Below are 26,894 nucleotides of genomic sequence, written 5' to 3' on the forward strand. Positions count from 1 at the left end.
ATTAGGCCTGTTTTAATTGGAAAGGGAGTAGAACTAGAGTTCTAGTGTCTGGTGGGTTTTAAAAATGATACTTGTCCAGTTGCATTTTTCAGATGGGTGGGGTGAATATTTTGCCATTTCATAATTTTTTTTTGAGATGGAGTTTCACTCTTGTGAGGTCTTCACTCCCGACCTCAGGTAATCCGCCCACCTTAAGCCTCCCAAAGTGCTGGGATTACAGGTGTGAGCCACCGCACCCGGCCATTTCGTAATTTTTATTAGGATTATTTTACACTCTTTCAGAGAAAGTCCTAGAATTCAGTAGGAGCTGGTAAAGCATGGATTAGAAAATAGCTTTGGACTCCATGTTAACTTGTGGAACCTAAAAAAAATTCCCTATTCAAGCCACCGGTGAGTGATGAGACTAAAGAGCTGATAACCAAGAAACTTAATTTTTTTTTTTTTGAGATGGAGTCTTGTTCTGTCACCCAGGCTGGAGGGCAGTGGCCTGATCTCCACTCACTGCAAGCTCCGCCTCCTGGGTTCACGCCATTCTCCTGCCTCAGCCTCCCGTGTAGCTGGGACTACAGGCGCCTGCCACTGCGCCCGGCTAATTTTTGTATTTTTAGTAGAGACGGGGTTTCACCATGTTAGCCAGGATGGTCTCCATCTCCTGACCTCGTGATCCGCCCGTCTCGGCCTCCCAAAGTGCTGGGATTACAGGCGTGAGCCACCGTTCCCGGCCCAAGAAGCTTAATTTTTGTTGTTGTTGTTGTTAAGTTTGCTTTTTTATTTAATTTTAATTTAATTAATTTATTCATTTTTTGTGATGGAGTCTCGCTCTGTTGCCCAGGCTGGAGTGCAGTGGCGAGATCTCAGCGTACTGCAAGCTCCACCTCCCAGGTTCAAGCAATTCTCCTGCCTCAGCCTCCCGAGTAGCTGAGATTACAGGCGCCAACCACCACGCCTGGCTAATTTTTTGTGTTTTTAGTAGAGACAGGGTTTCACCGTGTTAGCCAGGATGGTCCCAATCTCCTGACCTCGTGATCCACCCACCTTGGCCTCCCAGAGTGCTAGGATTACAGGCATGAGCCACTGCGCCCAGCCTACTTTTTTATTTTGAGACAGAATCTCACTCTGTTGTCCAGGCTGGAGTGCAGTGGTGCGATGTCGGTTCATTGCAACCTCCGCTTCCTGGGTTCAAGCGATTCTTCTGGCTCAGCCTCCTGAGTAGCTGGGAATGCAGATGCACGCTACCACACCCTGCTTATTTTTGTATTTTTAGTAGAGATGGGGTTTCACCATGTTGGCCAGGCTGGTCTCAAACTCCTGACCTTAGGTGATCTGCCTGCCTGGCCTCCCAAAGTGCTAGGATTACAGGCGTGAGCAACTTCGCCTGGTCTATTAATGTTTAAAATTACAGATTTTTGATTTACGATGGATTTATCGAATGTGAATTTTTATTTTTTTCTTTATAAACTGGGATTATAGTTGTGTTCAACTCTGTATTATTGGAGTATTTAATAATTCTTTTTTTTTTTTGAGATGGATTCTTACTCTGTCACCAGGCTGGAGTGCAGTTTCACTATCTCAGCTCACTGCAACCTCTGCCTCCCAGGTTCAAGCGATTCTCCTCTCTCAGTCTCCGAAGTAGCTGGGACTACAAGCGTGTGCACCATGCCCAGCTAATTTTTGTATTTTTAGTAGAGACAGGGTTTCACCATGTTGGCCAGGATGGTCTCGATCTCCTCACCTTGTGATCCGCCCGCCTTGGCTTCCCAAAGTGCTGGGATTACAGGCATGAGCCACTACACCCGGTTTAGGAATGTCTTTTTTAAAAGGCATCCAAGGTAATTTGATGGGACAAGTTTGGGAAACATACAAAAGACTTTCATGTTGCTGCATGTTTGCTTTACATAAGAACTAATAGTAGGTTTTTTTGTTTTTTTTTTGAGACAGAGTCTCCCTCTGTCGCCCAGGCTGGAGTGCAGTGGTGCAATCTAGGCTCACTGCAACCTCTGCTTTCTTGGTTCAAGTCATTCTCATGCCTCAGCCTCCTGAGTAGCTGGGATTACAGGGACATGCCACCACGCCTGGCTAATTTTTATATTTTTAGTAGAGATGGGGTTTCGCCATGTTGGCCAGGCCGGTCTCCAACTCCTGGCCTCAAGTGATCCAGCCACCTCGTCTTCCTAAAGTGCTGGGAAGTATAGGCATGAGCCCCCGTGCCCAGCTTATAGTAGGATTTAATAGCTGCTGTGTACCTTCTGATTATGTTTCATAAAATGTGTCTAATTCCTATAATATAATCAGCACTGGTAGCATTCTGGAACTTGGACTGGTACTTGTAATAGAAATCTAGTTTAAAAAAGAAAATAAGCCATATGTTGTAGAATTGTGGATGATGTATATTTGTTGTTGAAGGTTCATGGATGTTTTACTTGTGGTTGGTTTTGGAGATGATGACAAATGAATACATAAACACAGCATGAGGTTACTCTAGGTTTCCTTAGGCTGTCTGGCTGGCTGCAGCCACAGTTAGCTTTCTTTATCCAGTTTCTATATCTCTGCAGATTCCACCAATCTCAATTGGAGAATATTTGGGGGAGAAAACACAAATAACTAAAAACAATACAAATGATACCAATACAGTATAACAGCTATTTAAATGGTATTTACATTGTGTTAGGTATTGTAAGTAATCTAGAAATGACTGAAAAGTATATGAGAAGAAGGAAGTGAGTAGGTTATACACAAATACCACACCATTTTGTATGAGGAACTTGAGCATCTGAGGATTTTGGAATCCGCAAGTATCCTGGAACCAATCCCATATGGGTACCAAGGGACAACTCTACTTGAAACTTAATAGAGGAACAAAGTGAAAAGAGTAAGGCACAGAAAGAAACAGATGGGTTACATAATATGTTTAATAGTTTGAATTGTACAAATTATAGCAGTTTCTGTTTTTTGGTTTTTTTTTGAGACAGTTTTGCTCTTGTTGCCCGGGCTGGAGTGCAGTGGTGCGATCTCGGCTCACTGCAGCCTCCATTTCCCGGGTTCAAGTGATTCTCCTGCTTCAGCCTCCAGAGTAAATGGGATTACAGGCACCTGCCACCATGTCCAGCTAGTTTTTGTATTTTTTTTTTTTTTTTTGAGACGAGTCTCGCTCTTGTCGTGCAGGCTGGAGTGCAGTGGCGCGATCTTGGCTCACTGCAAGCTCTGTCTCCCGGGTTCACGCCATTCTCCTGCCTCAGCCACTCGAGTAGCTGGGACTACAGGCGCCTGCCATCAAGCCTGGCTAATTTTTTTGTATTTTTAGTAGAGACGGGATTTCACCGTGTTAGCCAGGATGGTCTCGATCTCCTGGCCTTGTAATCCGCCCGCCTCGGACTCCCAAAGTGCTGGGATTACAGGTGTGAGCCACTGCACCTTGCCTAATTTTTGTATTTTTAGTGGAGACGGGGTTTCACTGTGTTGGCCAGGCTGGTCTCGAACTCCTGACCTCGTGATCTGCCTGCCTTGGCCTCCCAAAGTGCTGGGATTACAAGCATGAGCCATCATGCTTGGCCTAAATATCTGCCTTTTAGATATGAAATAGTCTGTTGGTGAGCTTATAGTGGGATGGACTTGAGCCCCTTGTCCCTTGCTTCTACAAAAGCTTTAGATGATGATCCCAGCTCATAATTACTTTTCATCCAATCTAGCTTTTTGTTTTTTCCCCCATCCGTTCTCAAAACTGACAAATTTGCTTCTTTCAGTACTCTGGGTCTGTGATACTATGAAAACCACCTTGTTTTGCTACCGTATCGTCCCGTATTATTAGTGTTAGTGTTTTCACTTCTGCATTCCTCTCACCTAGTACATTGCCTGGCATGCAGTAAATATGTGTTGAATAAATACAGTTAAGGGCTAAGAGGAAGTGAAGATGGTGTACCCAATTAAGTGGTTGTGATGTTAACTAGTGTATGATTTTAGGCAAATAAATTGTTCTTGTTCCTCCATCTATAAAATTGAGACTATTGGCCAGGCATGGTGGCTCACGCCTGTAATCCCAGCACTTTGGGAGGCTAAGGCAGGGGGATCACGAGGTTGAGAGATCGAGACTGTCCTGGCTAACACGGTAAAACCCTGTCTTTACTAAAAATACAGAAAATTAGCCGGGCGAGGTGGCGGGTGTCTGTAGTCCCAGCTACTTGGGAGGCTGAGGCAGGAGAATGGCCTGAACCTAGGAGGCGGAGCTTGCAGTGAGCTGAGATCACACCACTGCACTCCAGCCTGGGCGACAGAGCGAGACTCCGTCTCAAAAAAAAAAAAAAAAAAAGAAAAAGAAAAGAAAAATGCTTTAGAAACAGTGTCATGAAGATGTAATTTATATATGATGTTTATTAGAAATGCTGAAGTCCATCCAGGCACGGTGGCTTATGCCTATAATCCCACCACTTTGGGAGGCTGTGGTGGGTGGATCAGGAGGTCAGGAGATAGAGAACATCCTGGCTAACACGGTGAACCCTGTCTCTACCAAAAATTACAAAAAATTAGCCGGGCTTGGTGACACACCCCTGTAGTCCCAGCTACTTGGGAGGCCAAGGCAGAAGAATCGCTTGAACCCAGGAGGCGGAGGTTGCAGTGAGCCAAGGTCGTGCCACTGCACTCTAGCCTGGGTGACAGAGAGACTCTGTCTCAAAAAAAAAAAATGCAAAAGTCCATTGTGCAATATATTTATTAGACACTGCAGCATGTTGCAAAGGAAGTGGGTTTCCCTCCCATTTTGTGCTTAGAGACCTGACCCTGTAGTAGTGCTGTGGAGTTTACACTTGGCATATTGTGAATACCTTTGCCCTATAATTTAATACAAATGTGCTAGTTATATAATAGTGTTCTTGGGATGTGACTTTTCCCCCATTTAACCATAGGCCTGAAGGAGCTGGTTCGTTGCTACACAACTGGAAGCTCAAGCTAAATTAGAAGTTGGGGCCAGATATGGTGGCTCACGCTTGTAATCCCAGCAATTTGGGAGGCTAAAGTGGGAGGATCACTTGGGGCCTGGAGTTTGAGACCAGCTGAGGCAGCATAGTGAGACTCCATCTCTATAAAAAATTTAAAAATTAGGCCGGGTGCAGTGGCTCACATCTGTAATCCCAGCACTTTGGGAGGCCGAGGCGGGTGGATCACGAGGTCAGGAGATCGAGACCATCCTGGCTAACACGGTGAAACCCTGTCTCTACTAAAAATACAAAAAAAAACAGCTGGGCATGGTGGCGGGCGCCTATAGTCCCAGCTACTTGGGAGGCTGAGGCAGGAGAATGGCGTGAACCTGGGAGGTGGAGCTTGCAGTGAGCTGAGATCGCGCCACTGCACTACAGCCTGGGCAACAGAGCGAGACTCCGTCTCAAAAAAAAAAAATTTTAATTAAAAAAAAAATACTGAATGGATATTTTATACTGTAGGTCTGGTATGTTTATAACTAGAATGACAAATATGCATTTAAAGTCTGAAAACTCTATACTAGATTTAAACGAATAAATATAATCCTTCAAATATATACATATATGGGCTTTAACATATAGAGTTAAAGATAGAAGATAATGAAATTCATGATTAAGATTACATTTATAATTAGACAATCAGGTTTTACAAGAAAATTTGGAGAACATTACGCTAAAAATCAAATTTGGAAACTCGGTGATTTGTAGTTTGTCTCTGGCTTTTGGGTTGGTAATCAACTTCAGCGATATGGATTCTTGGTAAATACAAGAAATTTGAGGCCGGGCGCGGTGGCTCAAGCCTGTAATCCCAGCACTTTGGGAGGCCGAGACGGGCAGATCACGAGGTCAGGAGATGGAGACGATCCTGGCGAACACGGTGAAATCCCATCTCTACTAAAAATTACAAAAAAAAAACTAGCCGGGCGAGGTGGCGGGTGCCTGTAGTCCCAGCTACTCGGGAGGCTGAGGCAGGAGAATGGCGTAAACCCGGGAGGCGGAGCTTGCAGTGAGCTGAGATCCGGCCACTGCACTCCAGCCTGGGCGACAGAGCCAGACTCCATCTCAAAAAAAAAAAAAAAAAAAAAAGAAATTTGAATACAACAAATCAGAGAACATCAATTTTTTTTTTCTTTTAATTAGAGACAGGGTGTTACCCTGTCACTCAGGCCGGAGTGCAGTGGCATTATCACAGGCTCACTGCAGCCTCAATCTCCTGGGATCAAGCTAGCTTCCTGCCTCAGCCTCCCACAGTATTGGGATTATGGGCATGAACCTGTTCTCGGCTCATCAATTTTTTGGGGGGATGGGGTAAATGGAGTCTAGCGTCTAGCTCTGTCACACAGGCTGGAGTGCAGTGACGTGATTTTGGCTCACTGCAACTTCCACCTCCCAGACTCAAGCAATTCTCTTGCCACAGCCTCCAGAGTGGCTGGTATTATAGGCACACGCAACCATGCCTAGCTAATTTTTGTATTTTAGTAGGGATGGGATTTCACCAGGTTGCCCAGGCTGGTCTCGAACTCTTGACCTCAGGTGATCCGCCTGCCTCAGCCTCCCAAAGTGCTGGGATTACAGGTGTGAGCCACCACGCCTGGCCAATTCTTTAAAGCATTTATTCAAAAATAAATACTTTCTTATTCCTGTCACCAAAGAAATACTGAGACTTTTATTTTTTATTTTTTAGCAAAAGAGTGTTGTTGCTAAAGAGACTTTTTTTTTTTTGAGATGGAGTCTTGGTCTGTCACCCAGGCTATAGGGCAGTGACACGATCTCGGCTCACTGCAACCTCTGCCTCCCAGGTTCAAGTGATTCTCCTGCCTTAGCCTCCTGAGTAGCTGGGATTACAGGCACCTGCTACCACACCCGGCTAATTTTTGTATTTTTAGTAGAGACAGAGTTTCACCATGTTGGCCAGGCTGGTCTTGAACTCCTGACCTCAGGTGATCCACCCACCTCAGCCTCCCAGAGTGCTGGGATTACAGGTGTGAGCCATCATGCCTGGCCGCCGAAGAGACTTCTAAAAGCTTAGATTGTTATTAATGTTATTAATTGTCTGTTCTTCCCCCCTTTTTTTTCTTTCTTTCTTTTTTGTTTTTTTCTGTTTTTTTTTTTTTTTTTTTTTTTTTTTGAGATGAAGCTTTGCTGTGTCATCCAAGCTGGAGTGCAATGGCGTGATCCTGGCCCACTGCAACTTCCGCCTCCCTGCTCTGAGCAATTCTCCTGCCTCAGCCTCCTGAGTAGCTGGGATTACAGGCACCCGCCATCATGCTCAGCTAATTTTTGTATTTTTGTAGAGATGGGGTTTCACCATGTTGGCCAGGCTGGTTTTGAACTCCTGACCTCAGGTGATCCGCCTGCCTCAGCCTCCCAAAGTACTGGCATTACAGGCGTGAGCCACTGTGCCTGGCTGACTCTTCTTATTTTCATTCTTCTTGACATGTTACTACGTTTGACACAGTTGTTCACTGCCTTCTTATTGAAGTGCCTCCCTGACTTCTGTGATCACAGTCTTTCCTGGTTTTCTTTCTACCTTTCTGTTTCAATCTGGACTGAAAGGGTTGCTCTTCCAGCTTCTCATCTTTTGACTACCCCTTAAATGTTAGTGAATTCTATTGTGTTCTTTTTAAGATTATACCAGTATTTCTGAACATATTTTGTAACCCATGTCTCCTTTATTAAAATAAGGTAAATAAAAATTTCCCAGGCTGGGCACGGTGGCTCACGCCAGTAATCCCAGCACTTTGGGAGGCCGAGGTGGGTGGATCACGAGGTCAGGAGATCGAGACCATCCTGGCTAACATGGTGAAACCCCATCTCTACTTAAAAAAAAAAAAAAATCACCGGCCGGGCGCGGTGGCTCAAGCCTGTAATCCCAGCACTTTGGGAGGCCGAGATGGGCGGATCACGAGCTCAGGAGATCGAGACCATCCTGGCTAACACGGTGAAACCCTGTCTCTACTAAAAAATACAAAAAACTAGCCGGGCGAAGTGGCGGGCGCCTGTAGTCCCAGCTACTTGGGAGGCTGAGGCAGGAGAATGGCGTGTACCCGGGAGGCGGAGCTTGCAGTGAGCTGAGATCCGGCCACTGCACTCCAGCCTGGGCGACAGAGCATGACTCCATCTCAAAAAAAAAAAAAAAAAAAAAAATCAGCCGGCATGGTGACGGGCGCCTCTAGTCCCAGGTGCTCCGGAGGCGGAGGCAGGAGAGTGGCCTGAACCTGGGAGGCAGAGGTTGCTGTGAGCTGAGATCGCACCACTGCACTCCAACCTGGGTGACAGAGCAAGACTCTGTCTCAAAAAAAAAATTTTCCCTGGCTTCTATTCTGGTGGCGTTGGCGGTGGGAGGCATGTTCTTTTCCTTCTTGTCCCAGCACTGAGAATCACTGCTGCAAACAAGATTGAAAATTTACTGAGCCTTACCTTCTATAGTCTGTAGTCTGAAAATAATAGGTGATTTTCGTTTTCTAAGTCTGAAAGTATATTGAATATTCTTTTACAAACTATACTTCTCCTGCTATTTTGACACACCCCTCCCATTGAAAATCATTGTTCTCCATTCACTTTTTTTTTTTTTTAAAAAGACAGGATCTTGCTCTGTAGCCCAGGCTGGAGTGCAGTGGCGCACTCTCAACTCACTGCAACCTCTGCCTCCTGGGTCCCAGTTCAAGCAGTTCTCCTGCCTCAGTCTCCCAAGTAGCTGGGATTACAGGCATGTACCACCATGCCCAGCTAATAGAGACAGGGCTTCACCATGTTGGCCAGGATGGTCTTGAACTCTTGACCTTGTGATCTGCCTGCCTTGGCCTCCCAAAGTGCTGGGATTAGAGGCGTGAGCCACTGCTCCTGGCCATTCACGCTTTTTAGGTAATTCAGTTGACTTATATTTACAAAGAATACTTAGAATTTTGTATCTCCAGGCTAGACCTCTTTCTTTCTTTTTTTTTTTTTTTTGATACGGCGTCTCACTCTGTCACCCAGGCTAGAGTGCAGTGGCGCAATCTCGGTTCACTGCAAGCTTGGCCTCCTGGGTTCAAGTGATTCTCCTGCCTCAGCCTCCTGAGCAGCTGGGACTACAGGTGCCCCCCATCACGCCCGGCTAATTTTGTCTATTTTCAGTAGAGACAGGGCTTCACTGTGCTAGCCAGGATGGTCTCGATCTCCTGACCTCGTGATCCACCTACCTGGGCCTCCCAAAGTGATGGGATTACAGGCGTGAGCCACCACTCCCTGCCTCTTAAAGACCTTTATATCCAACTGCTTATTCTGTATCACTATCTGGATGACCTGTAGGTACTTGAAAATTCAGTTTAGATGCCCCTGAACTTACAGTGGGGTTACATCCTGACAAACCCTTTGTAAGTGTAAAATATATGTTGAAAATGCATGTAATACACCTACCAAATATAACAGCCTATGTTTAAAACACATTAAGCAAAAAATGTTTTTTTAAAATTTTTTGTAGAAATGGGATTTTGCCATGTTGCCCAGGCTTGTCTCAAACTCCTAAGCTCAAGTGATCCCTCTGCCTTGGCCTCCCAAAGTGCTAGGATTACAGATGTGAACCACTGTTCCCAACCACACATTAAGCACATTTAAGTGTGCTTAAAACACATTAGCCTGCAGCTGTGTAAAATCATGAAATATAAAACTATTTTATAGTAAAGTGTTGAATATCTTATCAAATTTCTTTTTTTTTTTTTGAGACAGAGTCTTGTTCTTGTTGCCCAAGCTGGAGTGCAGTGGTGTGATCTCAGCTCACTTCAGCCTCTTCCTCCCAGGTTCAAACAATTCTCCTGTCTCAGCCTCCCAAGTAGCTGGGACTACAGTCACACGCCACCACGACTGGCTAATTTTTGTATTTTTACTAGAGATGGGATTTTGCCATGTTGGCCAAGCTGATCTTGAACTCCTGGCCTCAGGTAATCCACCTGCCTCAGCCTCCCAACATGTGGGGTTGCAGACATGAGCCACTGCACCCGGCCATCAAATTTCTTGAATACCGTATTGAAAGTGAAAAAACAGAGTGGTTGTATGGATAGTTGAAGTTCAGTTTCTACTGAATGCATATCCTGTTCGCACTGCCATCATAAAGTGAAAAAATTGTAAGCCAAACTGTCGTAAGTCGGGGACTGTCTGTATACCCTAAAGTGATTTCCTTATCTTTCCCCAAACTAGCTCTTCCTATATTATCTGGTTTGAGAAATAGGAGTAATACCACTTACCTTACAGCTTCCTGGGTCGGTCACTCACTGAGTTAACCAACAGATCTTTGAATTCCTAACCTTTTTCCTATCCATCCTCCCTTTTCAGTGTTCTGTTCCTATGCTAGTTCATGCCTTCTTATATCTCTTGCTGAGGTTTTTCCATATTCTCCTAACTTGTCTCCTTGCCTCTACTCTCCAGTCTGTCTTCCTTACCACCTCCAGTATGATTTTTTTTTTTTTTTTTTAAGACATGGTCCTGCTTTGTCACCCAGGCTGGAGTGCATTGGTATGTGATCATAGCTCCCTGTAACCTCAAGCTCCTGGGCTCAAGTGATCCTCCTGCCTTATCAGCCTCCCAAGTAGCTAGGACTACAGGTGCATGCCACCACACCCAGGGCTAATTTTATTTTTTGTAGAGACAGGGTCTCACCGTGATGTCCAGGCTGGTGTTGAATTCCTGACCTCAAGTGATCCTCCTGCCTTGGCCTTCCACAGTGTTGGAATTATAAGCATGAGCCACTGTGCCAGCCACTTATATCTATAGCCTTTTTATTCTGTATATTTCAAATTCTGCTTGTATTTTTAAAAATTGTTTATCATTCTAGGATATTTATCTTAGTTTGCTTATCACAGATCTTAAATTTTGCCAGCATTGCCTCTTTTTCCAGTCTGTGTTTTTGTTACATGTATTTTTGTTTACCTCTGTTTGAAAACTCCTGAGGTCTGGTGATTTATCATATTTGTGTATGTCTAATGCCTATAGAGTACCTTGCAGCTTAAAAAATGTGTGTTGAATGAACACACAAAAAGTTACCGAAAAGCTTTATCTTCTATTTCTTTTTGTTTTAGTTATTGAGACAGGGTGTTGCTCTGTTACTTAGGCTGGAGTACAGTGGTGTGATCATGACTCACTGCAGCCTCTACCTCCTGGGCTCAAGCAATCATCCCATCTCAGCTTCCAAGTAGCTGGGATTATAGGTGTGCACCAGATACCTGGCTAATTTTTAAAATTTGTGTAGAGACAAGATTTTACCATGTTGTCACGCTGGTTTCAAGCAATCTACCTGCCTCTGCCTCCCAAAGTGCTGAGATTACAGATATGAGCCAGCACACCTAGCTTTTTGTCTTCTCTCTCTCTCTCTTTTTTTTTTTTGAGACGGAGTCTCGCTCTTTCGCCCAGGCTGGAGTGCAGTGTTGTGATCTTGGCTCACTGCAAGCTCTGCCTCCCTGGTTCACGCTATTCTCCTGCCTTAGCCTCCCGAGTAGCTGGGATTACAGGCGCCCGCTACCATGCCCGGCTAATTTTTTGTACTTTTAGTAGAGACAGGGTTTCACCGTGTTAGCCAGGATGGTCTCAATCTCCTGACCTTGTGATCTGCCCGCCTCAGCCTCCCAAAGTGCTGAGATTACAGGTGTGAGCCACTGTGCCCGGCCCCTGTCTTCTCTTTTTTTAAGACAGGGTCTTGCACTGTTTCCCAGGCTGCTGTGCAGTGGTGCAGTTGTAACTCACTGCAGTCTTGACCTCCTCGGCTCAAGCAATCCTCCTGCCTCAGCTTCCTGAGTAGCTGGGACCATGGGCAGGCCCTACCACGCCCAGCTAATGTTTTAAATATTTTTGTAGAGATGGAGTCTTGATATATTGCCCAGGCTGGTCCTGAACTCCTGGCCTCAAGCAGTGGGGTCCTGAATTCCCACCTCAGCCTTCTAAAGTTCTGGGATTACATGTGTGAGCCACCATGCATTGCCTATGTCCTTATTTAATAAGTTTTTTTTTTTTTTGGTTTTCTTTTTTTTTTTTCTTTTCCTTTTAAACTGTTTTCCTAAAAACTAAGATACAAACAGACTCATTAGCCTAGGCCTACACAGAGTCAGAATTATTAATATCACTGTCTTCCACCTCCTAACCTTGTCCCACTGGACAGTTTTCAGGGGCAGTAACACCCATGGAGTTGACATTTCCAGTAACAATGCCTTTTTCTGGAATCCCTCCTGGAGGACCACCTGCCCTGAGACTTTTACAGTTCACTTTTTTTTTTTTTTTAATAGGTAGGAGTACACTCTAACAATAAGTGTAGTAAATACATAAACCAGTAAGTCATCTAATATTATCAAGTATTGTGTACTGCATGTAATTGTATGTGCAATACTTTTTTTTGAGACGGAGTCTTACTCTGTCGCCAGGCTGAAGTGCAGTGGCTTGAACCCGGGAGGCAGAGGTTGCGGTGAGCTGAGATTGCGCCACTGCACTCCAGCCTGAGCAGCAAGAGTGAGACTCCACCTCAAAAAAAAAAAAAAAAAGAACACTCCAAGAGTTGCACAAGACATTTTGGTGTGAAACAACTTAAAGTGGCATGTAATAAACTTTAAACTGAAAACATTACTTTTCTGTTCTTAGGTTTTACACATCCATAAGTAGACCTTTTTGGAGCCTCACCAGCCAATTCAATGGCGTCCTCTTCTACTGTGCCTCTGGGATTTCACTATGAAACAAAGTATGTTGTTCTCAGCTACTTGGGACTCCTCTCTCAAGAGAAGCTGCAAGAGCAACATCTTTCCTCACCCCAAGGTATTATCTTTGGCTTATGGTGGTTGTAGTAAATTGTAACAAGAACTTTATATATAAAAGTGTATGTATCTAATTTATATGTATGGTTATCAAATAGTACTAATAAGCCTGTAAGAATAACCTGTTATGGCTGGGCGCGGTGGCTCACGCCTGTTGTGCCAGCGCTTTGGGAGGCCAGTGTGGGCAGATCACGAAGTCAGGAATTTGAGACCAGCCTGGCCAACATGGCGAAACCCTGCCTCTACTAATAATACAAAAATTAGTTGGGCATGATGGCATGCGCCTGTAGTCCCAGCTTCTCAGGAGGCTGAGGCAGGAGAATCGCTTGAACCCAGGAGGCAGAGGTTGCAGTGAACAAAGATCACACCACTGCACTCCAGCCTGGGCAGTAAAGTGAGACTCTGTCTCAAAAAACAAACAAACAAACAAAAAAAGAATAACTGTTATGCCATTCTTTCCATTTCCAGGAGCAAAAAAAAAAAAAAGTTTTTTTTTTTTTTTTGAGACGGAGTCTCACTCTCTCTCTAAGGCTAGAGTGCAGTGGCATGATCTTGGCTCACTGTGACCTTCACCTTCTTCGTTCAAGCGATTCTGCCTCAGCCTCCCGAGTAGCTAGGATTACAGGTGCGCACCACCACACCCAGCTAATTTTTATATTTTTAGTAGAGATGAGGTTTTGCCATGTTGGCCATACTGTTCATAGAACATGTACATGATCCTGTCTATTCCTCCATATCTCACTATCATTTTCCTAGTTTATCTCCATTTGTCTGTTTGTGAAACCCTCTGTGACATTTCTGTTTTTCTTTTTTGAGATGGAGTCTTGTTCTGTTGCCCAGGCTGGAGTACAGTGACACGATCTCAGCTCACTGCAACCTCCGCCTCCTGGGTTCAAGCGATTCTTCTGTCTCAGCCTTCTGAGTAGCTGGGACTACAGGCGCATGCCACCATGCCTGGCTAACTTTTTTTTTGTATTTTTGATAGAGGTGGGGTTTCACTGTGTTAGCCAGGATGGTCTTGATCTTCTGACCTCGTGATCCACCCATCTCAGCCTCCCAAAATGCTGGGATTACAGGCGTGAGCCACCGCGCCTGGTTGACATTTCTTTTTTTATTTTAATTTTTTGAGGTGGAGTCTCGTTCTGTTGCCAGGCTGGAGTGCAGTGGCGATCTTGGCTCACTGCAACCTCTGACTCCTGGTTCAAGCAATTATCCTGCCTCAGCCTCCGGAGTAGCTGGGATTACAGGTGCGTGCCATCACGCCCAGCTAATTTTTGTATTTTTAGTAGCGACAGAGTTTCACCGTGTTAGCCAGGCTGGTCTCAAACTCCTGACCTCAGGTGATCCACCAGCCTTGGCCTCCCAAAGTGCTGGGATTATAGGCGTGAGCTACCAGGCCCGGCCGACGTTTTTTTATCATTCAGTTCACCCTTTCTTCTTCTCTGTTTAAGCCGCTAAATAAACTTTTCACCAGATAGCAAATTTTAATTCATTTTTTATCTATATGTATATTCTGTTTTTTAATTTTCAACAACTGGCAAATGTGAAAGAATACCTGAGGCCGGGTGCGGTGGCTCACGCCTGTAATCCCAGCACTTTGGGAGGCTGAGGCGGGCGGCTCACGAGGTCAGGAGATCGAGACCATCCTGGCTAACATGGTGACACCCCGTCTCTACTAAAAATACAAAATATTAGCTGGGCGTGGTGGCAGGCACCTGTAGTTCCAGCTACTCGGGAGGCCAAGGCAGGAGAATGGCTTGAACCCGGGAGGTGCAGCTTGCAGTGAGCCAACATCGCGCCACTGCACTCCAGCCTGGGCTACAGAGTGAGATTCTGTCAGAAAACAAAACGAAACAAAAAAAAAACCCAAGAAACAAACCTGAAATGATGACAAGCAACAACAACAACGTGGATTTCCAGTCTAGTTCTGAGAAGAGATGCACATGATGATAATGATACTACACTACAGCTTTATATGAAAATTAAAATCCCTTAGATATCTTCATTTATACAAACATTTATTTATTTTTATTTTATGTTTTTTGAGACAAGAGTCTTGCTATGTCGTCCAAGCTGGAGTGTAGTGGTCCCATCTTGGCTCACTGCATCCTCCACCTCCTGGGTTCAAGCGTTTCTCGAGTCTCAGCCTCCCGAGTAGTTGGTACTACTGGCACGCGCCACTACACCCAACTAATTTTTGTACTTTTAGTGGAGACGGGATTTCACCACATTGGCCACGCTGGTCTCGAACTCTTGTTCTCAGGTGATCTCCCCCACCTTGGCCTCCCAATGTGCTGGGATTCCAGGCACGACTCATGGCGCCTGGCCTATACAAACATTTTAAAGTCAAGATCCACTAGTTGTGGGATGGAAAATATTGTTTAACAATGGTTTATTTCTGGATGTTTTTTCCCAAAGAAATGTGCAGTTATGCATTTTCAAGAATGTTTGAAGAAACAATAATTGATTTTTTAATAAACTGACTAAAGACAATCCATTGTACCAGTTGAGGAACTTATTTTTGGAATGTATTTTTATAAATTGATCAGATTGACTTATTTCTACACTGATTGATTGATTGATTGATTGAGGCAGAGCCTTGCTCTTCTGCCCAGGCTGGAGTGTAACAGTATGATCTCAGCTCACTGCAACCTCCACATTCTGGGCTCAGTCGATTCTCCTGCCTCAGCCTCCAAGTAGCTGGAACTATATGGTGGCCCGTGCCACCATACCTGGCTAATTTTTGTATTTTTAGTAGAGATGGGGATTTGCCACGTTGGCTGGGCTGGTCTTGAACTCTGGACCTCAAGTGATCCACCCACCTTGGCCTCCCAAAGTGCTGGGATTACAGGTGTGAGCCACCACACCCAGTCTACATCTCATTTATTTAATTCAACTATTTCAACTTTTGCAATATTTTTTATTATTCCATTTCTTTTTTCTTATTTGTTTGCTCTTCTTTGTTTGAGACAGAGTCTCGCTCTCGTCAGGTGGGAGTGCAATGGCACGATCTCGGCTCACTGCAACCTCCACCTCCCGGGTTCAAGCAATTCTCCTGCTTCAGCCTCCCAAGTAGCTGGGACTACAGACGCATGCCACCACGCCCAGCTAATTTTTTTTTTTTTTTTGTATTTTTTTAGTGGAGACGGGTCTTCACCATGTTGCCCAGGCTGGTCTTGAACTCCTGAGCTCGGGCAGTCTGCCTGCTTTGGCCTCCCAAAGTGCTAGGATTACAGGCATGAGCCTCTGCACCCGGCCCCATTTCTTTTTTCTTAACTTCTCTGGAGATAATGCTGGACATTTCATTTTGTTACCCAGGCTAGAGTGCAGTGGCACGTTCTCGGCTCACTGCAACTTCTGCCTCCTGGGTTCAAGCAATTCTCCTGCCTCAGCCTCCTGAGTAGCTGGGATTACAGGCGCCTGCCACTGCGCCCAGCTAATTTTTATATTTTTAGTAGAGACAGGGTTTCGCCATCTTGTCCAGGCTGATCTTGAACTCCCAACCTCGTGATCCACCTGCCTCAGCCTCCCAAAGTGCTGGGATTACAGGTGTGAGCCACCGTGCCTGGCCGACATTTCAGTTTTTTTTTTTTTTTTTTGAGGCGGAGTCTCGCTCTGTGGCCCAGGCTGGAGTGCAGCGGCCGGATCTCAGCTCACTGCACGCTCCGCCTCCCGGGTTTACGCCATTCTCCTATCTCAGCCTCCTGAGTAGCTGGGACTACAGGCGCCCGCCACCTCGCCCGGCCAGTTTTTTGTATTTTTTAGTAGAGACGGGGTTTCACCGGGTTAGCCAGGATGGTCTCGATCTCCTGACCTCGTGATCCGCCCGTCTCGGCCTCCCAAAGTGCTGGGATTACAGGCTTGAGCCACCGCGCCCGGCCGACGTTTCAGTTTTTTAATGGTACTTTTAAAAAAACTTTAGGCTAGGCCGGGCGCGGTGGCTCAAGCCTGTAATCCCAGCACTTTGGGAGGCCGAGACGGGCGGATCACGAGCTCAGGAGATCGAGACCATCCTGGCTAATACGGTGAAACCCCGTCTCTACTAAAAAAATACAAAAGAAACTAGCCGGGCGAGGTGGCGGGCGCCTGTAGTCCCAGCTACTCGGGAGGCTGAGGCAGGAGAATGGCGTGAACCCGGGAGGCGGAGCTTGCAGTGAGCTGAGATCCGGCCACTGCACTCCAGCCTGGGTGGCAGAGCGAGACTCCGTCTCAAAAAAAAAAAAAAAAAAAAAAACTTTAAGCTAGTGTTGTAAACTTTTCTTTTTATGATAAAATTTCTCTAGGTGAAGGATAAAGGTTGAACCTCTGTCCCAGAGGTTCTTGAAGTGTCTGACAGTCAAAGGGCTGAACCTTTCCCCTCAGAAGCAATTACTTTTAATGCTTTTTGAGACCTTGCTATTTTAAATGATTGGCATTAGTACAAGTAAAAATGTACTATGTACATGTAAATAAGTAGAAATCCATCTGTCCTTAGAGATTTCACACTTACTATGACAAACTGCATAATTATGTGCCTGGCGTGGTGGCTCACACCAGTGATCCCAGCACTTTGGGAGGCCAAGGCAGCTGGATCACCTGAGGCTGGGAATTCGAGACCACCTTGACCCACATGGAGAAACCCTGTCTCTACTAAAAATACAAAATTAGCTGGGCGTGGTGGCGGGCGCCTGTAATCCCAGCTACTCCGGAGGCTGAGGCAGGAGAATGGCTTGAACCTGGGAGTTGGAGGTTGCAGTGAGCCAAGATCGTGCCACTGCACTCCAGCCTGGGTGACAGAGCGAGACTCCATCTCAAAAAACAAACAAACATTTACTGAAACCTGAATTAGTCTTCTTCATTAGAATATAACATCAGGTTTGGTGTCATGGCTCACACCTGTAGTCCCAACACTTTAGGAGGCCGAGGTGGGCCCATCACATAAACCCACGAGTTCGAAACCAGCCTACATGGTGAAACCCCGCCTCTATAAAAAATAAAAATAAATTAGCTGGGTATGGTGGTGCGCACCACCATGCCCAGCTAATTTTTAAATTTTTTGTAAAGACACGGTCTTGCAGTGTTGCCCAGGCTAGTCTCAAACTCGTGGGCTCAAGTGATCCTTCTGCCTCGGCCTTCCAAAGTGCTGGGATTACAGGGGTGAGCTATTACATCTGGCCTTCTTGAATATTCTTATCCATAAATTTCTACCGCAGCAATGGAGGTAGCTATTATTTGTCTGCTGCCATTCTAGCTTAAGAGTGGGTAGAAGTAAGAATTCAGAAATGATGGAATTCAGTAGTAGGGATTACAGATGGTGTCCTAAGAAAGCTAGTGTAAATAATTAAATGTAACTAGTTGGTATGTTCTACTTTTGAAAATTGAATCATATTTTAATGCCCTGACATAGGTGGCTATCTAAACAAAATTATATCAAAATGACTAAAAGCTCATAAAACATCATGCGATACCAAATATTTATAATCTCATCAAACTCACAGAGGAACTGTTCTTCTTTGTTTTCTAATCTTCATCAGTATATACAGTTTTATATAGTTGTAATCAATTGTGATTTTTACTTTGAAACATTTCATATTTACATGTTCTGTACTTCATCTTCCTTATTGTGTGTTTGAATGATTTCCTTTTATTATCTTTTACATTTTTCCTTTTCTTTTTGGACATGAAGTCTCACTCTGTTGCCCAGGTTGGAGTGGTACAGTGGCATGATCTTGGCTCACAACAACCTCCACTATTCCTAGTTCAAGTGATTCTCCTGCTTCAGCCTCCTGCGTAGCTGGGATTACAGGTGCCTGCCACCACACCTGGCAAATTTTTTTTTTTTTTTTTTATTGAGACGGAGTCTCGCTCTGTTGCCCAGGCTGGAGTGCAGTGGCACGATCTTGGCTCACTGCAAGCTCCACCTCCCAGGTTCAAGCGATCCTCCTGGCTTAGCCCCTTTAGTAGGTGAGATTACAGGCATGCACCACCATGCCTGGCTAATTTTTGTATTTTTAGGAGACACAGGGTTTCACCATGTTGGCCAATCTGGTCTCGAACTCCTGACCTCAGGTGATCCACCCGCATCAGCCTCCCAAAGTGTTGGGATTACAGGTGTTAGCCTCTGCACCCAGCCATTTTTTTTTTATTTTTAGTAGAAACGGGGATTTCACCGTGTTGGCCAGGATGGTCTCGATCTCCTGACCTTGTGATCCGCCCGCCTCAGCCTCCCAAAGTGCTGGGATTACAGGTGTGAGCCACCGCGCCTGGCCCAGGCCTCAGTTTTTAATTTGCTACCAGTGAGTTTTATCCTTACTTGTGTTTTCATGATGGTAGTTATTATCCTTTCACTTCCAGATGTAGGACTTCCTAGACCATTTCTTGTAAGGCCAGTCTAGTGAATAATTCTCGCAAAGTTTGCTTGTCTACAAAAGACTATTTCACCTTCATTTCTATTTCTTTTTTCTTTTTTTTTTTTTTTGAGACGGAGTCTCGCTCTGTAGCCCAGGCTGGAGTGCAGTGGCCGGATCTCAGCTCACTGCAAGCTCCGCCTCCCGGGTTCACGCCATTCTCCGGCCTCAGCCTCCCGAGTAGCTGGGACTACAGGCGCTGCCACCTCGCCCGGCTATTTTTTGTATTTCTTAGTAGAGACGGGGTTTCACCGTGTTAGCCAGGATGGTCTCGATCTCCTGACCTCGTGATCCGCCCATCTCGGCCTCCCAAAGTGCTGGGATTACAGGCTTGAGCCACCGCGCCCGGCCTCTATTTCTTTTTTCTTGAAACGGAGCCTCTCTCTGTCACCGGGATGGAATGCAGTGGTGCGATCTCAGCTCACTGCAAGCTCTGTCCCCTGGGTTCACGCCATTCTCCTGCCTCAGCCTCCCGAGTAGCTGGGACTACAGGTGCTCGCCAGTACGCCCAGCTAATTTTTTTTGTATTTTTTTAGTAGAGAGGGAGTTTCACCGTGTTAGCCAGTATGGTCTCAATCTCCTGACCTTGTGATCCACCTGCCTCGGCCTCCCAAAGTGCTGGGATTACAGGTGTGAGCCACTGCGCCCAGCACTCACCTTCATTTCTTTTCTTTTTTTTTTTTTTTTTTTTGAGACGGAGTCTTGCTGTGTCGCCCAGGCTGGAGTGCAGTGGCCGGATCTCAGCTCATTGCAAGCTCCGCCTCCCGGGTTTTTACGCCATTCTCCTGCCTCAGCCTCCTGAGTAGCTGGGACTACAGGCGCCCACCACCTCGCCCGGCTAATTTTTGTATTTTTTAGTAGAGACGGGGTTTCACCGTGTTAGCCAGGATGGTCTCGAACTCCTGACGTCGTGATCCGCCCGTCTCGGCCTCCCAAAGTGCTGGGATTACAGGCTTGAGCCACCGCGCCCGGCCTTCATTTCTTAAGAATAGCTTCCTGGCTCAGGAAATTTTCTTCTGAGAAATCTGCTGTTTGTCTAATAGGGATTTCTTCCTTTCTTTTTTTAAAAAAGACGGAGTCTTGCTCCGTTGCCCAGGCTGGAGTGCAGTGGCGCGATCTCGGCTCTCTGCAAACTCCGCCTGCTGGGTTCAAGTGATTCTCCTGCCTCAGCCTCCCGAGTAGCTGGGACTACAGGTGCCTGCCACCACGCCTGGCTAATTTTTTGAATTTTTTAATAGAGCACGGTTTCACCATGTTAGCCAGGATGGTCTCAATTTCCTGACCTTGTGATCCGCCCGCCTCGGCCTCCCAAAATGCTGGGATTACAGGCGTGAGCCACTGCACCCGGCCTAATAGGGATTCCTTCCTATGTGACTTGACATTTGCTTTTTTAGAATTCTTTGACTTTTAACAGTTTGACTGTATTGTGCTTTGGAGAGGACCTTTTTTGGTTGAATCTATTTGAGACCCTTTCAGTGTCCTGGATCTGGATGTCCGCATTTCTTTCAAGACTTGGGTAGTTTCTAGCTATTAATTCACAAAATAGGTTTTCTTTTTTTTTTTTTGAGACGGAATCTCGCTCTGTAGCCCAGGCTGGAGTGCAGTGGCCGGATCTCAGCTCACTGCAAGCTCCGCCTCCCAGGTTCATGCCATTCTCCGGCCTCAGCCTCCCTAGTAGCTGGGACTACAGACGCCCGCCACCTCGCCGGGCTATTTTTTGTATTTCTTAGTAGAGACGGGGTTTCACCGTGTTAGCCAGGGTGGTCTTGATCTCCTGACCTCGTGATCCGCCCATCTCGGCCTCCCAAAGTGCTGGGATTACAGGCTTGAGCCACCGCGCCCGGCCACAGAATAGGTTTTCTATGCGTTTTCCCATCTCTCTTTGTTTTCAAACTGCCATTATTTAAATATTTGTTTGCTTAATCACATTCCATAGGTATAGACTTTCTTCTTTCTTTCTTTCTTTTTCTTTCTCTTTCTTTCTTTCTTTCTTTCTTTCTTTCTTTCTTTCTTTCTTTCTTTCTTTCTTTCTTTCCTTCCTTCCTTCCTTCCTTCCTTCCTTCCTTCCTTCCTTCCTTCCTTCCTTCTTTTCTTTCTTTTCTTTCTTTTCTTTCTTTTCTTTCTTTTCTTTCTTTTCTTTCTTTTCTTTCTTTTCTTTCTTTTCTTCTTTCTTTTCTTTCTTTCCTTTCTTTCCTTTCATTTTTGAGATGGAGTTTTGCTCCTATTGCCAGGCTGGAGTGCATTAACACGATCTCGGCTCACTGCTACCTCCGCTTCCCGAGTTCAAGTGATTCTCCTGCCTCAGCCTTCCAAGTAGCTGGAATTACAGGTGCCCACAACCACGCCCAGCTAATTTTTGTATGTTTAGTAGAGATGGGGTTTCACCACATTGGCCAGGCTGGTCTTGAACTCCTGACCTCAGGTGATCTGCCCCCCTTGGCCTCCCAAAGTGCTGTGATTACAGGTCTGAGCCACTACGCCCGGCTTTTTATTCTTTTTTTGTTTGCTTGACTGGATTATTTCAAAACAGCTGTCTTCAAGTTTAGAAATTCTGCTTGGCCAGGTCCAGTGCCTCATGCCTGTAATCCCAGCACTTTGGGAAGCCGAGGTGGGTGGATCATGAGGTCAAGAGATGGAGACCATCCTGGCCAACATGGTGAAACCCTGTCTCTACTAAAAATACAAAAATTAGCTGGGTGTGGTGTTGTGTGTCTGTAGTCCCAGCTACTTGGGAGGCCGAGGCAGGAGAATTGCTTGAACCCAGGAGGTAGAGGTTGCAGTGAGCTGAGATCACACCACTGGATTCCAGCTTGGTGACAGAGCGAGACTCCGTCTCAACAACGACAAAAAAAGAAACTCTTCTGCTTGTTCTATTCTATTGTTGAAGCTCTCAATTGTAGTTTTTATTTTATTATTTGAGTTCTTCAGTTCCAGGATTTCTGTTTGGTTGTTTCTTATGTTTGTTGAATTTCCAATTAAGGTTATGAATTGTTTTTTGAATTTTGTTGAATTGTCTATCTGTATTCTCGTGTATCTCAGTGAGTTTCCTTAAGATCATTATTTTGAATTCCAGACATTTTATAGATTTCGTTTTCTTTGGGATCTGTTGTGTTTTTTTTGAGGGTTTTTTTTTTTTTTTTTGAGACAGAGTCTCACTCTTGTCACCCAGGCTGGAGTCTGCAGTGATAAAATCTTAGCTCTGCAACCTCTGCCTCCCAAGTACAAGTGATTCTCCTGCCTCAGCCTCTAGAATAACTGGGATTACAGGCACCCACCTCCACGCCCGACTAATTTTTGCATTTTTTAGTAGAGATGGGGTTTCACCATGTTGGCCAGACTGGTCTCAAACTCCTGACCTCAGGTGATCCACCCACCTCAGCCTCCCATAGTGCTGGGATTACAGGGGTGAGCCACTGCACCCGGCCCTTTTTTTTGAGTTTTATTTATTTATTTAGGTCTGTGTAGGATACAAGCCTAAGGGCCGGGCGCGGTGTCTCAAGCCTGTAATCCCAGCACTTTGGGAGGCCGAGACGGGCGGATCACAAGGTCAGGAGGTCGAGACCATCCTGGCTAACATGGTGAAACCCCGTCTCTACTAAAAAAATACAAAAAACTAGCCGGGCGAGGTGGCGGACGCCTGTAGTCCCAGCTACTCGGGAGGCTGAGGCAGGAGAATGGCGTGAACCCGAGAGGTGGAGCTTGCAGTGAGCTGAGATCCGGCCACTGCACTCCAGCTTGGGTGACAGAGGGAGACTCCGTCTCAAAAAAAAAAAAAAAAAAAAAAAAAAAAAAAAAGGATACAAGCCTTGGGGATCTCTAGTTGGCTATTTTGATGACATCTTCTGCAGACAGAATTTTTTTCCACCTCAACATTGTATATCTGTGAGAGTTTGCTTGCTTTGTAGTTTTTATTTTGTTTTGTTTTTTAAATGTGGATGTTGTTTTTAATACCATTTAAAGTAAACCCAACTACAGTATATCAGTATATTTGTATGTAAATACAGACATTGGTAGGCTAACCTTTTTTTTTTTTTTTGAGACAGAGCTTCACTCTTGTTGCCCAGGCTGGAGTGTAATGGTGCGATCTTGGCTCACCACAACCCCTGCCTCCCAAGTTCAAGCGATTCTCCTGCCTCAGCCTCCTGAGTAGCTGGGATTACAGGCGTGTTCTGCCACACCCAGCTAATTTTGTATTTTTAGTAGAGACAGGGTTTCTCCATGTTGGTCAGGCTAGTCTCGAACTCCTGACCTCAGGTGATCCACCCGCCTCAGCCTCCCAAAGTGCTGGGATTACAGGCATGAGCTACCGCACTCAGCTGGTAGGCTAACTTGGAGGGAAATATATTTTTCTTATTGCTGTCTTCTGTTACACTATCCTATTTGCTATCTAAAGGGAGATGTAGAACTTACTTCTCCTATTCCATGCTGTTATAAATAGGATCTGCTGGAGCACTCATTGGTATAATGTAGATAGGGTTTGGTTTCAAGTTCATGAAGTAGTAAATGTTAGAAGAAGTGACTAAGGGAGCTGATGTTATTGATGACTCAGGATTTCTGTCACATTACATCTCTTTTATTTTTTAACTGAGTCACGTACTGGGTACAGACTTTTATGTAAATAGTTAACTCTTGTACATTTTTCCAGTACTAGTTTAGTCTTCCACTCTGCATTTTTGTGCTGAAAGTCAACCCTATTCAAAATTACACGTTCTGACTAGTAAAAGTCCTTCTTGCTAAGTAATAACCTTTATCGTCTTCAATTTAGCATATATTAATATGTGGCTCCTTGATATTGTGGTAATTAGCATGCATTTTCATAATAAGACATTTCTTTCGGAGGTCAGAAGAAGAGTAAGTTGATTTCTGTTCATTTGTAATGTGACAATCAGGTACATGTAGTTGTGATACTGGTTTGTTATTCCTCAACCATTAAGCAACTCCCCATTTCCCTCTCTTCCCAGCCCTTGGTAACCACTTTCCTACGTCTTTCTCAGTGGATTTGAATATTCTAGGTACCTCATACCATATTTGTCCTTTGTGACTGGCTTATTTCACTTAACGTACGTATTAGTTTGTATTCACACTGCTAATAAAGACATACGTGATACTGGGTAATTTATAAAGGAAAGAGGTTTAATGGACCCACAGTTCCACATGGCTGGGGAGGCCTCACAGTCATGATGGAAGGCAAAGGAGAAGCAAAGTGATGTCTTCTTACATGGTGGCGGGCATGAGAGCGTGTGCAGGGGAACTCCCCTTTTATAAAACCATCAGATCGGCTGGGCGCGGTGGTTCACGCCTGTAATCCCAGCACTTTGGGAGGCTGAGGCTGGTGGATCACGAGGTCAGGAGTTCAAGACCAGCCTGACTAAGATGGTGAAACCCCGTCTCTACTAAAAATACAAAAAAATTAGCCAGGCGTGGTGGCATGCGCCTGTAATCCCAGCTACTCAGGAACCTGAGGCAGAGAATTGCTTAAACCTGGAGGGGCGGAGGTTGCAGTGAGCTGAGATTGCGCCACTGCACTCCAGCCTGGGCTACAGAGGGAGACTCCGTCTCAAAAAAAAAAAAAAACCCATCAGATCTTATGCGAGACTTATTCACTATCACGAGAATGACCCACCCCCATGATTCAATTGTTTCCCACCAGGCCCTTCCCATAACATATGGGAATTATGGAAGCTGCAATTCAAGATGAGATTTAGGTGGGGACATAGCCAAATCATATCATTCCACCCTGACCCCTCCCAAATCCCATGTCCTCACATATCAAAACCAATCATGCCTTCCCAGCAGTCCCCCAAAGTCTTAACTCATTTCAGCATTTACTCAAAAGTCCTCAGTCCAAAGTCTCATCTCTGAGACAAGGTGAGTCCCTCCACCTATGAGCCTGTAGAATCAAAAGCAAGTTAGTTAGTTCCTAGATACAATGGAGGTAACCACACTGGGTAAATACCCATTCTAGTGGGAGAAACTGGCCAAAACGAAGGGGATACAGGCCCCATGCAAGTCTGAAATCCAGTGGGACAGTCAAATCTTTTCTTTATTTTTACTTTTATTTTTTTTTTGAGGCAGAGTCTTGCTCTGTCACCCAGGCTAGTGTGCAGTGGCGTGATCTCAGCTCACTGCAGACTCCACCTCCCAGGTTCAAGCAGTTCTCCACCTCAGTCTCCCCAGTAGCTGGGATTACAGGTGCCCACCACCACGTCCAGCTAATTTTTGTGTTTTTTTTTTTTAGTAGAGATGGGGTTTCACCATCTTGGCCAGGCTGGTCTTCAACTCCTGACCTCATGATCCACCCACCTCAGCCTTCCAAAGTGCTGGGATTACAGGCGTGAGCCACCGTGCCCAGCCGGCAGTCAAATCTTAAAGCTCCAAAATGACCTCCTTTGACTCCATGTCTCACATCCGGGTTGTGCTGATGCAAGAGGTGGGTTTCCATGGCCTTGGGGAGCTCCACCTATGTGGCTTTGCAGCATATAGTCACTCCCCCCTGGCTCCGGACTGGCATTGAGTGTCTGTGGCTCTTTCAGGCGCACAGTGCAAGATGTCAGTGGGTCTACCATTCTGGGGTCTGGAGAACAGTGGCCGCCTTCTCACAGCTCCCCTAGGCAGTGCCTCAGTGGGGACTCTGTGTGTAGGTTCCTACCCCACATTTCCCTTCTGCACTGCCCTAGCAGAGGTTCTCCATGAGGGCTCCGCCCCTGCAGGACACCTCTGCCTGAACATCCAGGCATTTCCATATGTCCTCTGAAATCTAGGCAGAGGTTCCCAAACCTCAATTCTTGACTTGTGTGCACCTGCAGGCTCAACACCATGTGGAAACTGCCAAGGCTTAGGACTTTCACCCTCTGAAACCATTTTTCGAGCTGTACCTTGGCCCCTTTAGCCACGGCAGGAGTGGCTAGGATGCAGGGCACCAAGTCCAGAGGCTGCACACAGGAAGAGGGGGGCCCTGGCCCTGGCCCTGGTCCAGGAAACTATTTTTCCCTCCTAGGACTGTGATGGGAGGAGCTGCTTCGAAGGTCTCTGCCGTGCCTTGGAGACATTTTCTCCATTGTCTTGGCAATTAGCATTTGGCTCCTTGTTACTGATGTAAATTTCTGCATCAGGCTTGAATTTCTCCCCAGAAAATGGGGTTTTCTTTTCCACTGCATCATCAGACTGCAAATTTTTCAAACTTTTATATTCTGCTTCCTCTTGAAGCTTTGTTGCTCAGAAATTTCTTCTGCCAGATATCCTAAATCATCTCTCTCAAGTTTAAAGTTCCACAGATCTCTAGGGCAGGGGCAAAACGCCACCAGTCTCTGCTAAAATATAGCAAGAGTCACCTTTGTTCCAGTTCCCAATAAGTTCCTTATCTCCATCTGAGACCACCTCAACTTGGACTTTATCGTCCATATCACTGTCAGCATTTTGGTCAAAACCATTCAACAAGTCTCTAGGAAGTTCCAGACTTTTCCCACATTGTCCCGTTGTCTTCTGAGCCTTCCACACTCTTCCAACTTCTGCCTGTTTGTTACCCATTTCCAAAGTTGCTTCACATTTTCGGGTATGTTTATAGTGGCGCCCCACTCCCAGTACCAATTTTCTGTATTAGTCCGTTCTCACACTTTTAATAATGACATACCCGAGACTGGATAATTTATAAAGGAAAGATTTAATGGACTCACGCTTTCACATGGCTGGGGAGGCCTCACAATCATAGCAGAAGGCAAAAAAGAAGCAAAGGCACATCTTACATGGTGGCAGGCCTGAGAGCGTGTACGGGG

The 26,894-nt window shown here is 45.6% G+C and overlaps 1 protein-coding gene across 7 annotated transcripts in view; it reads left to right on the plus strand.

The window, feature by feature from the left end:
- LOC105480752 (BCL2 like 13) overlaps positions 1–26,894 on the plus strand; it is a 94,770-nt gene that overhangs the window by 4,405 nt on the left and 63,471 nt on the right. For all 7 annotated transcript variants that reach the window (XR_011613873.1, XR_011613874.1, XR_011613872.1 and 4 more), the window contains exon 2: positions 12,567–12,737. Coding sequence is in view for 4 of the 7 variants with exons in the window: in XM_011739921.3 (XP_011738223.1) it covers positions 12,617–12,737 (121 nt within the window). In the remaining 3 variants the exon portion in view is untranslated. The remainder of the gene's footprint in view (positions 1–12,566; positions 12,738–26,894) is intronic.

The sequence above is a fragment of the Macaca nemestrina genome, chromosome 15 (assembly GCF_043159975.1).
Source record: "Macaca nemestrina isolate mMacNem1 chromosome 15, mMacNem.hap1, whole genome shotgun sequence".
Classification (NCBI taxonomy): domain Eukaryota; kingdom Metazoa; phylum Chordata; class Mammalia; order Primates; family Cercopithecidae; genus Macaca; species Macaca nemestrina.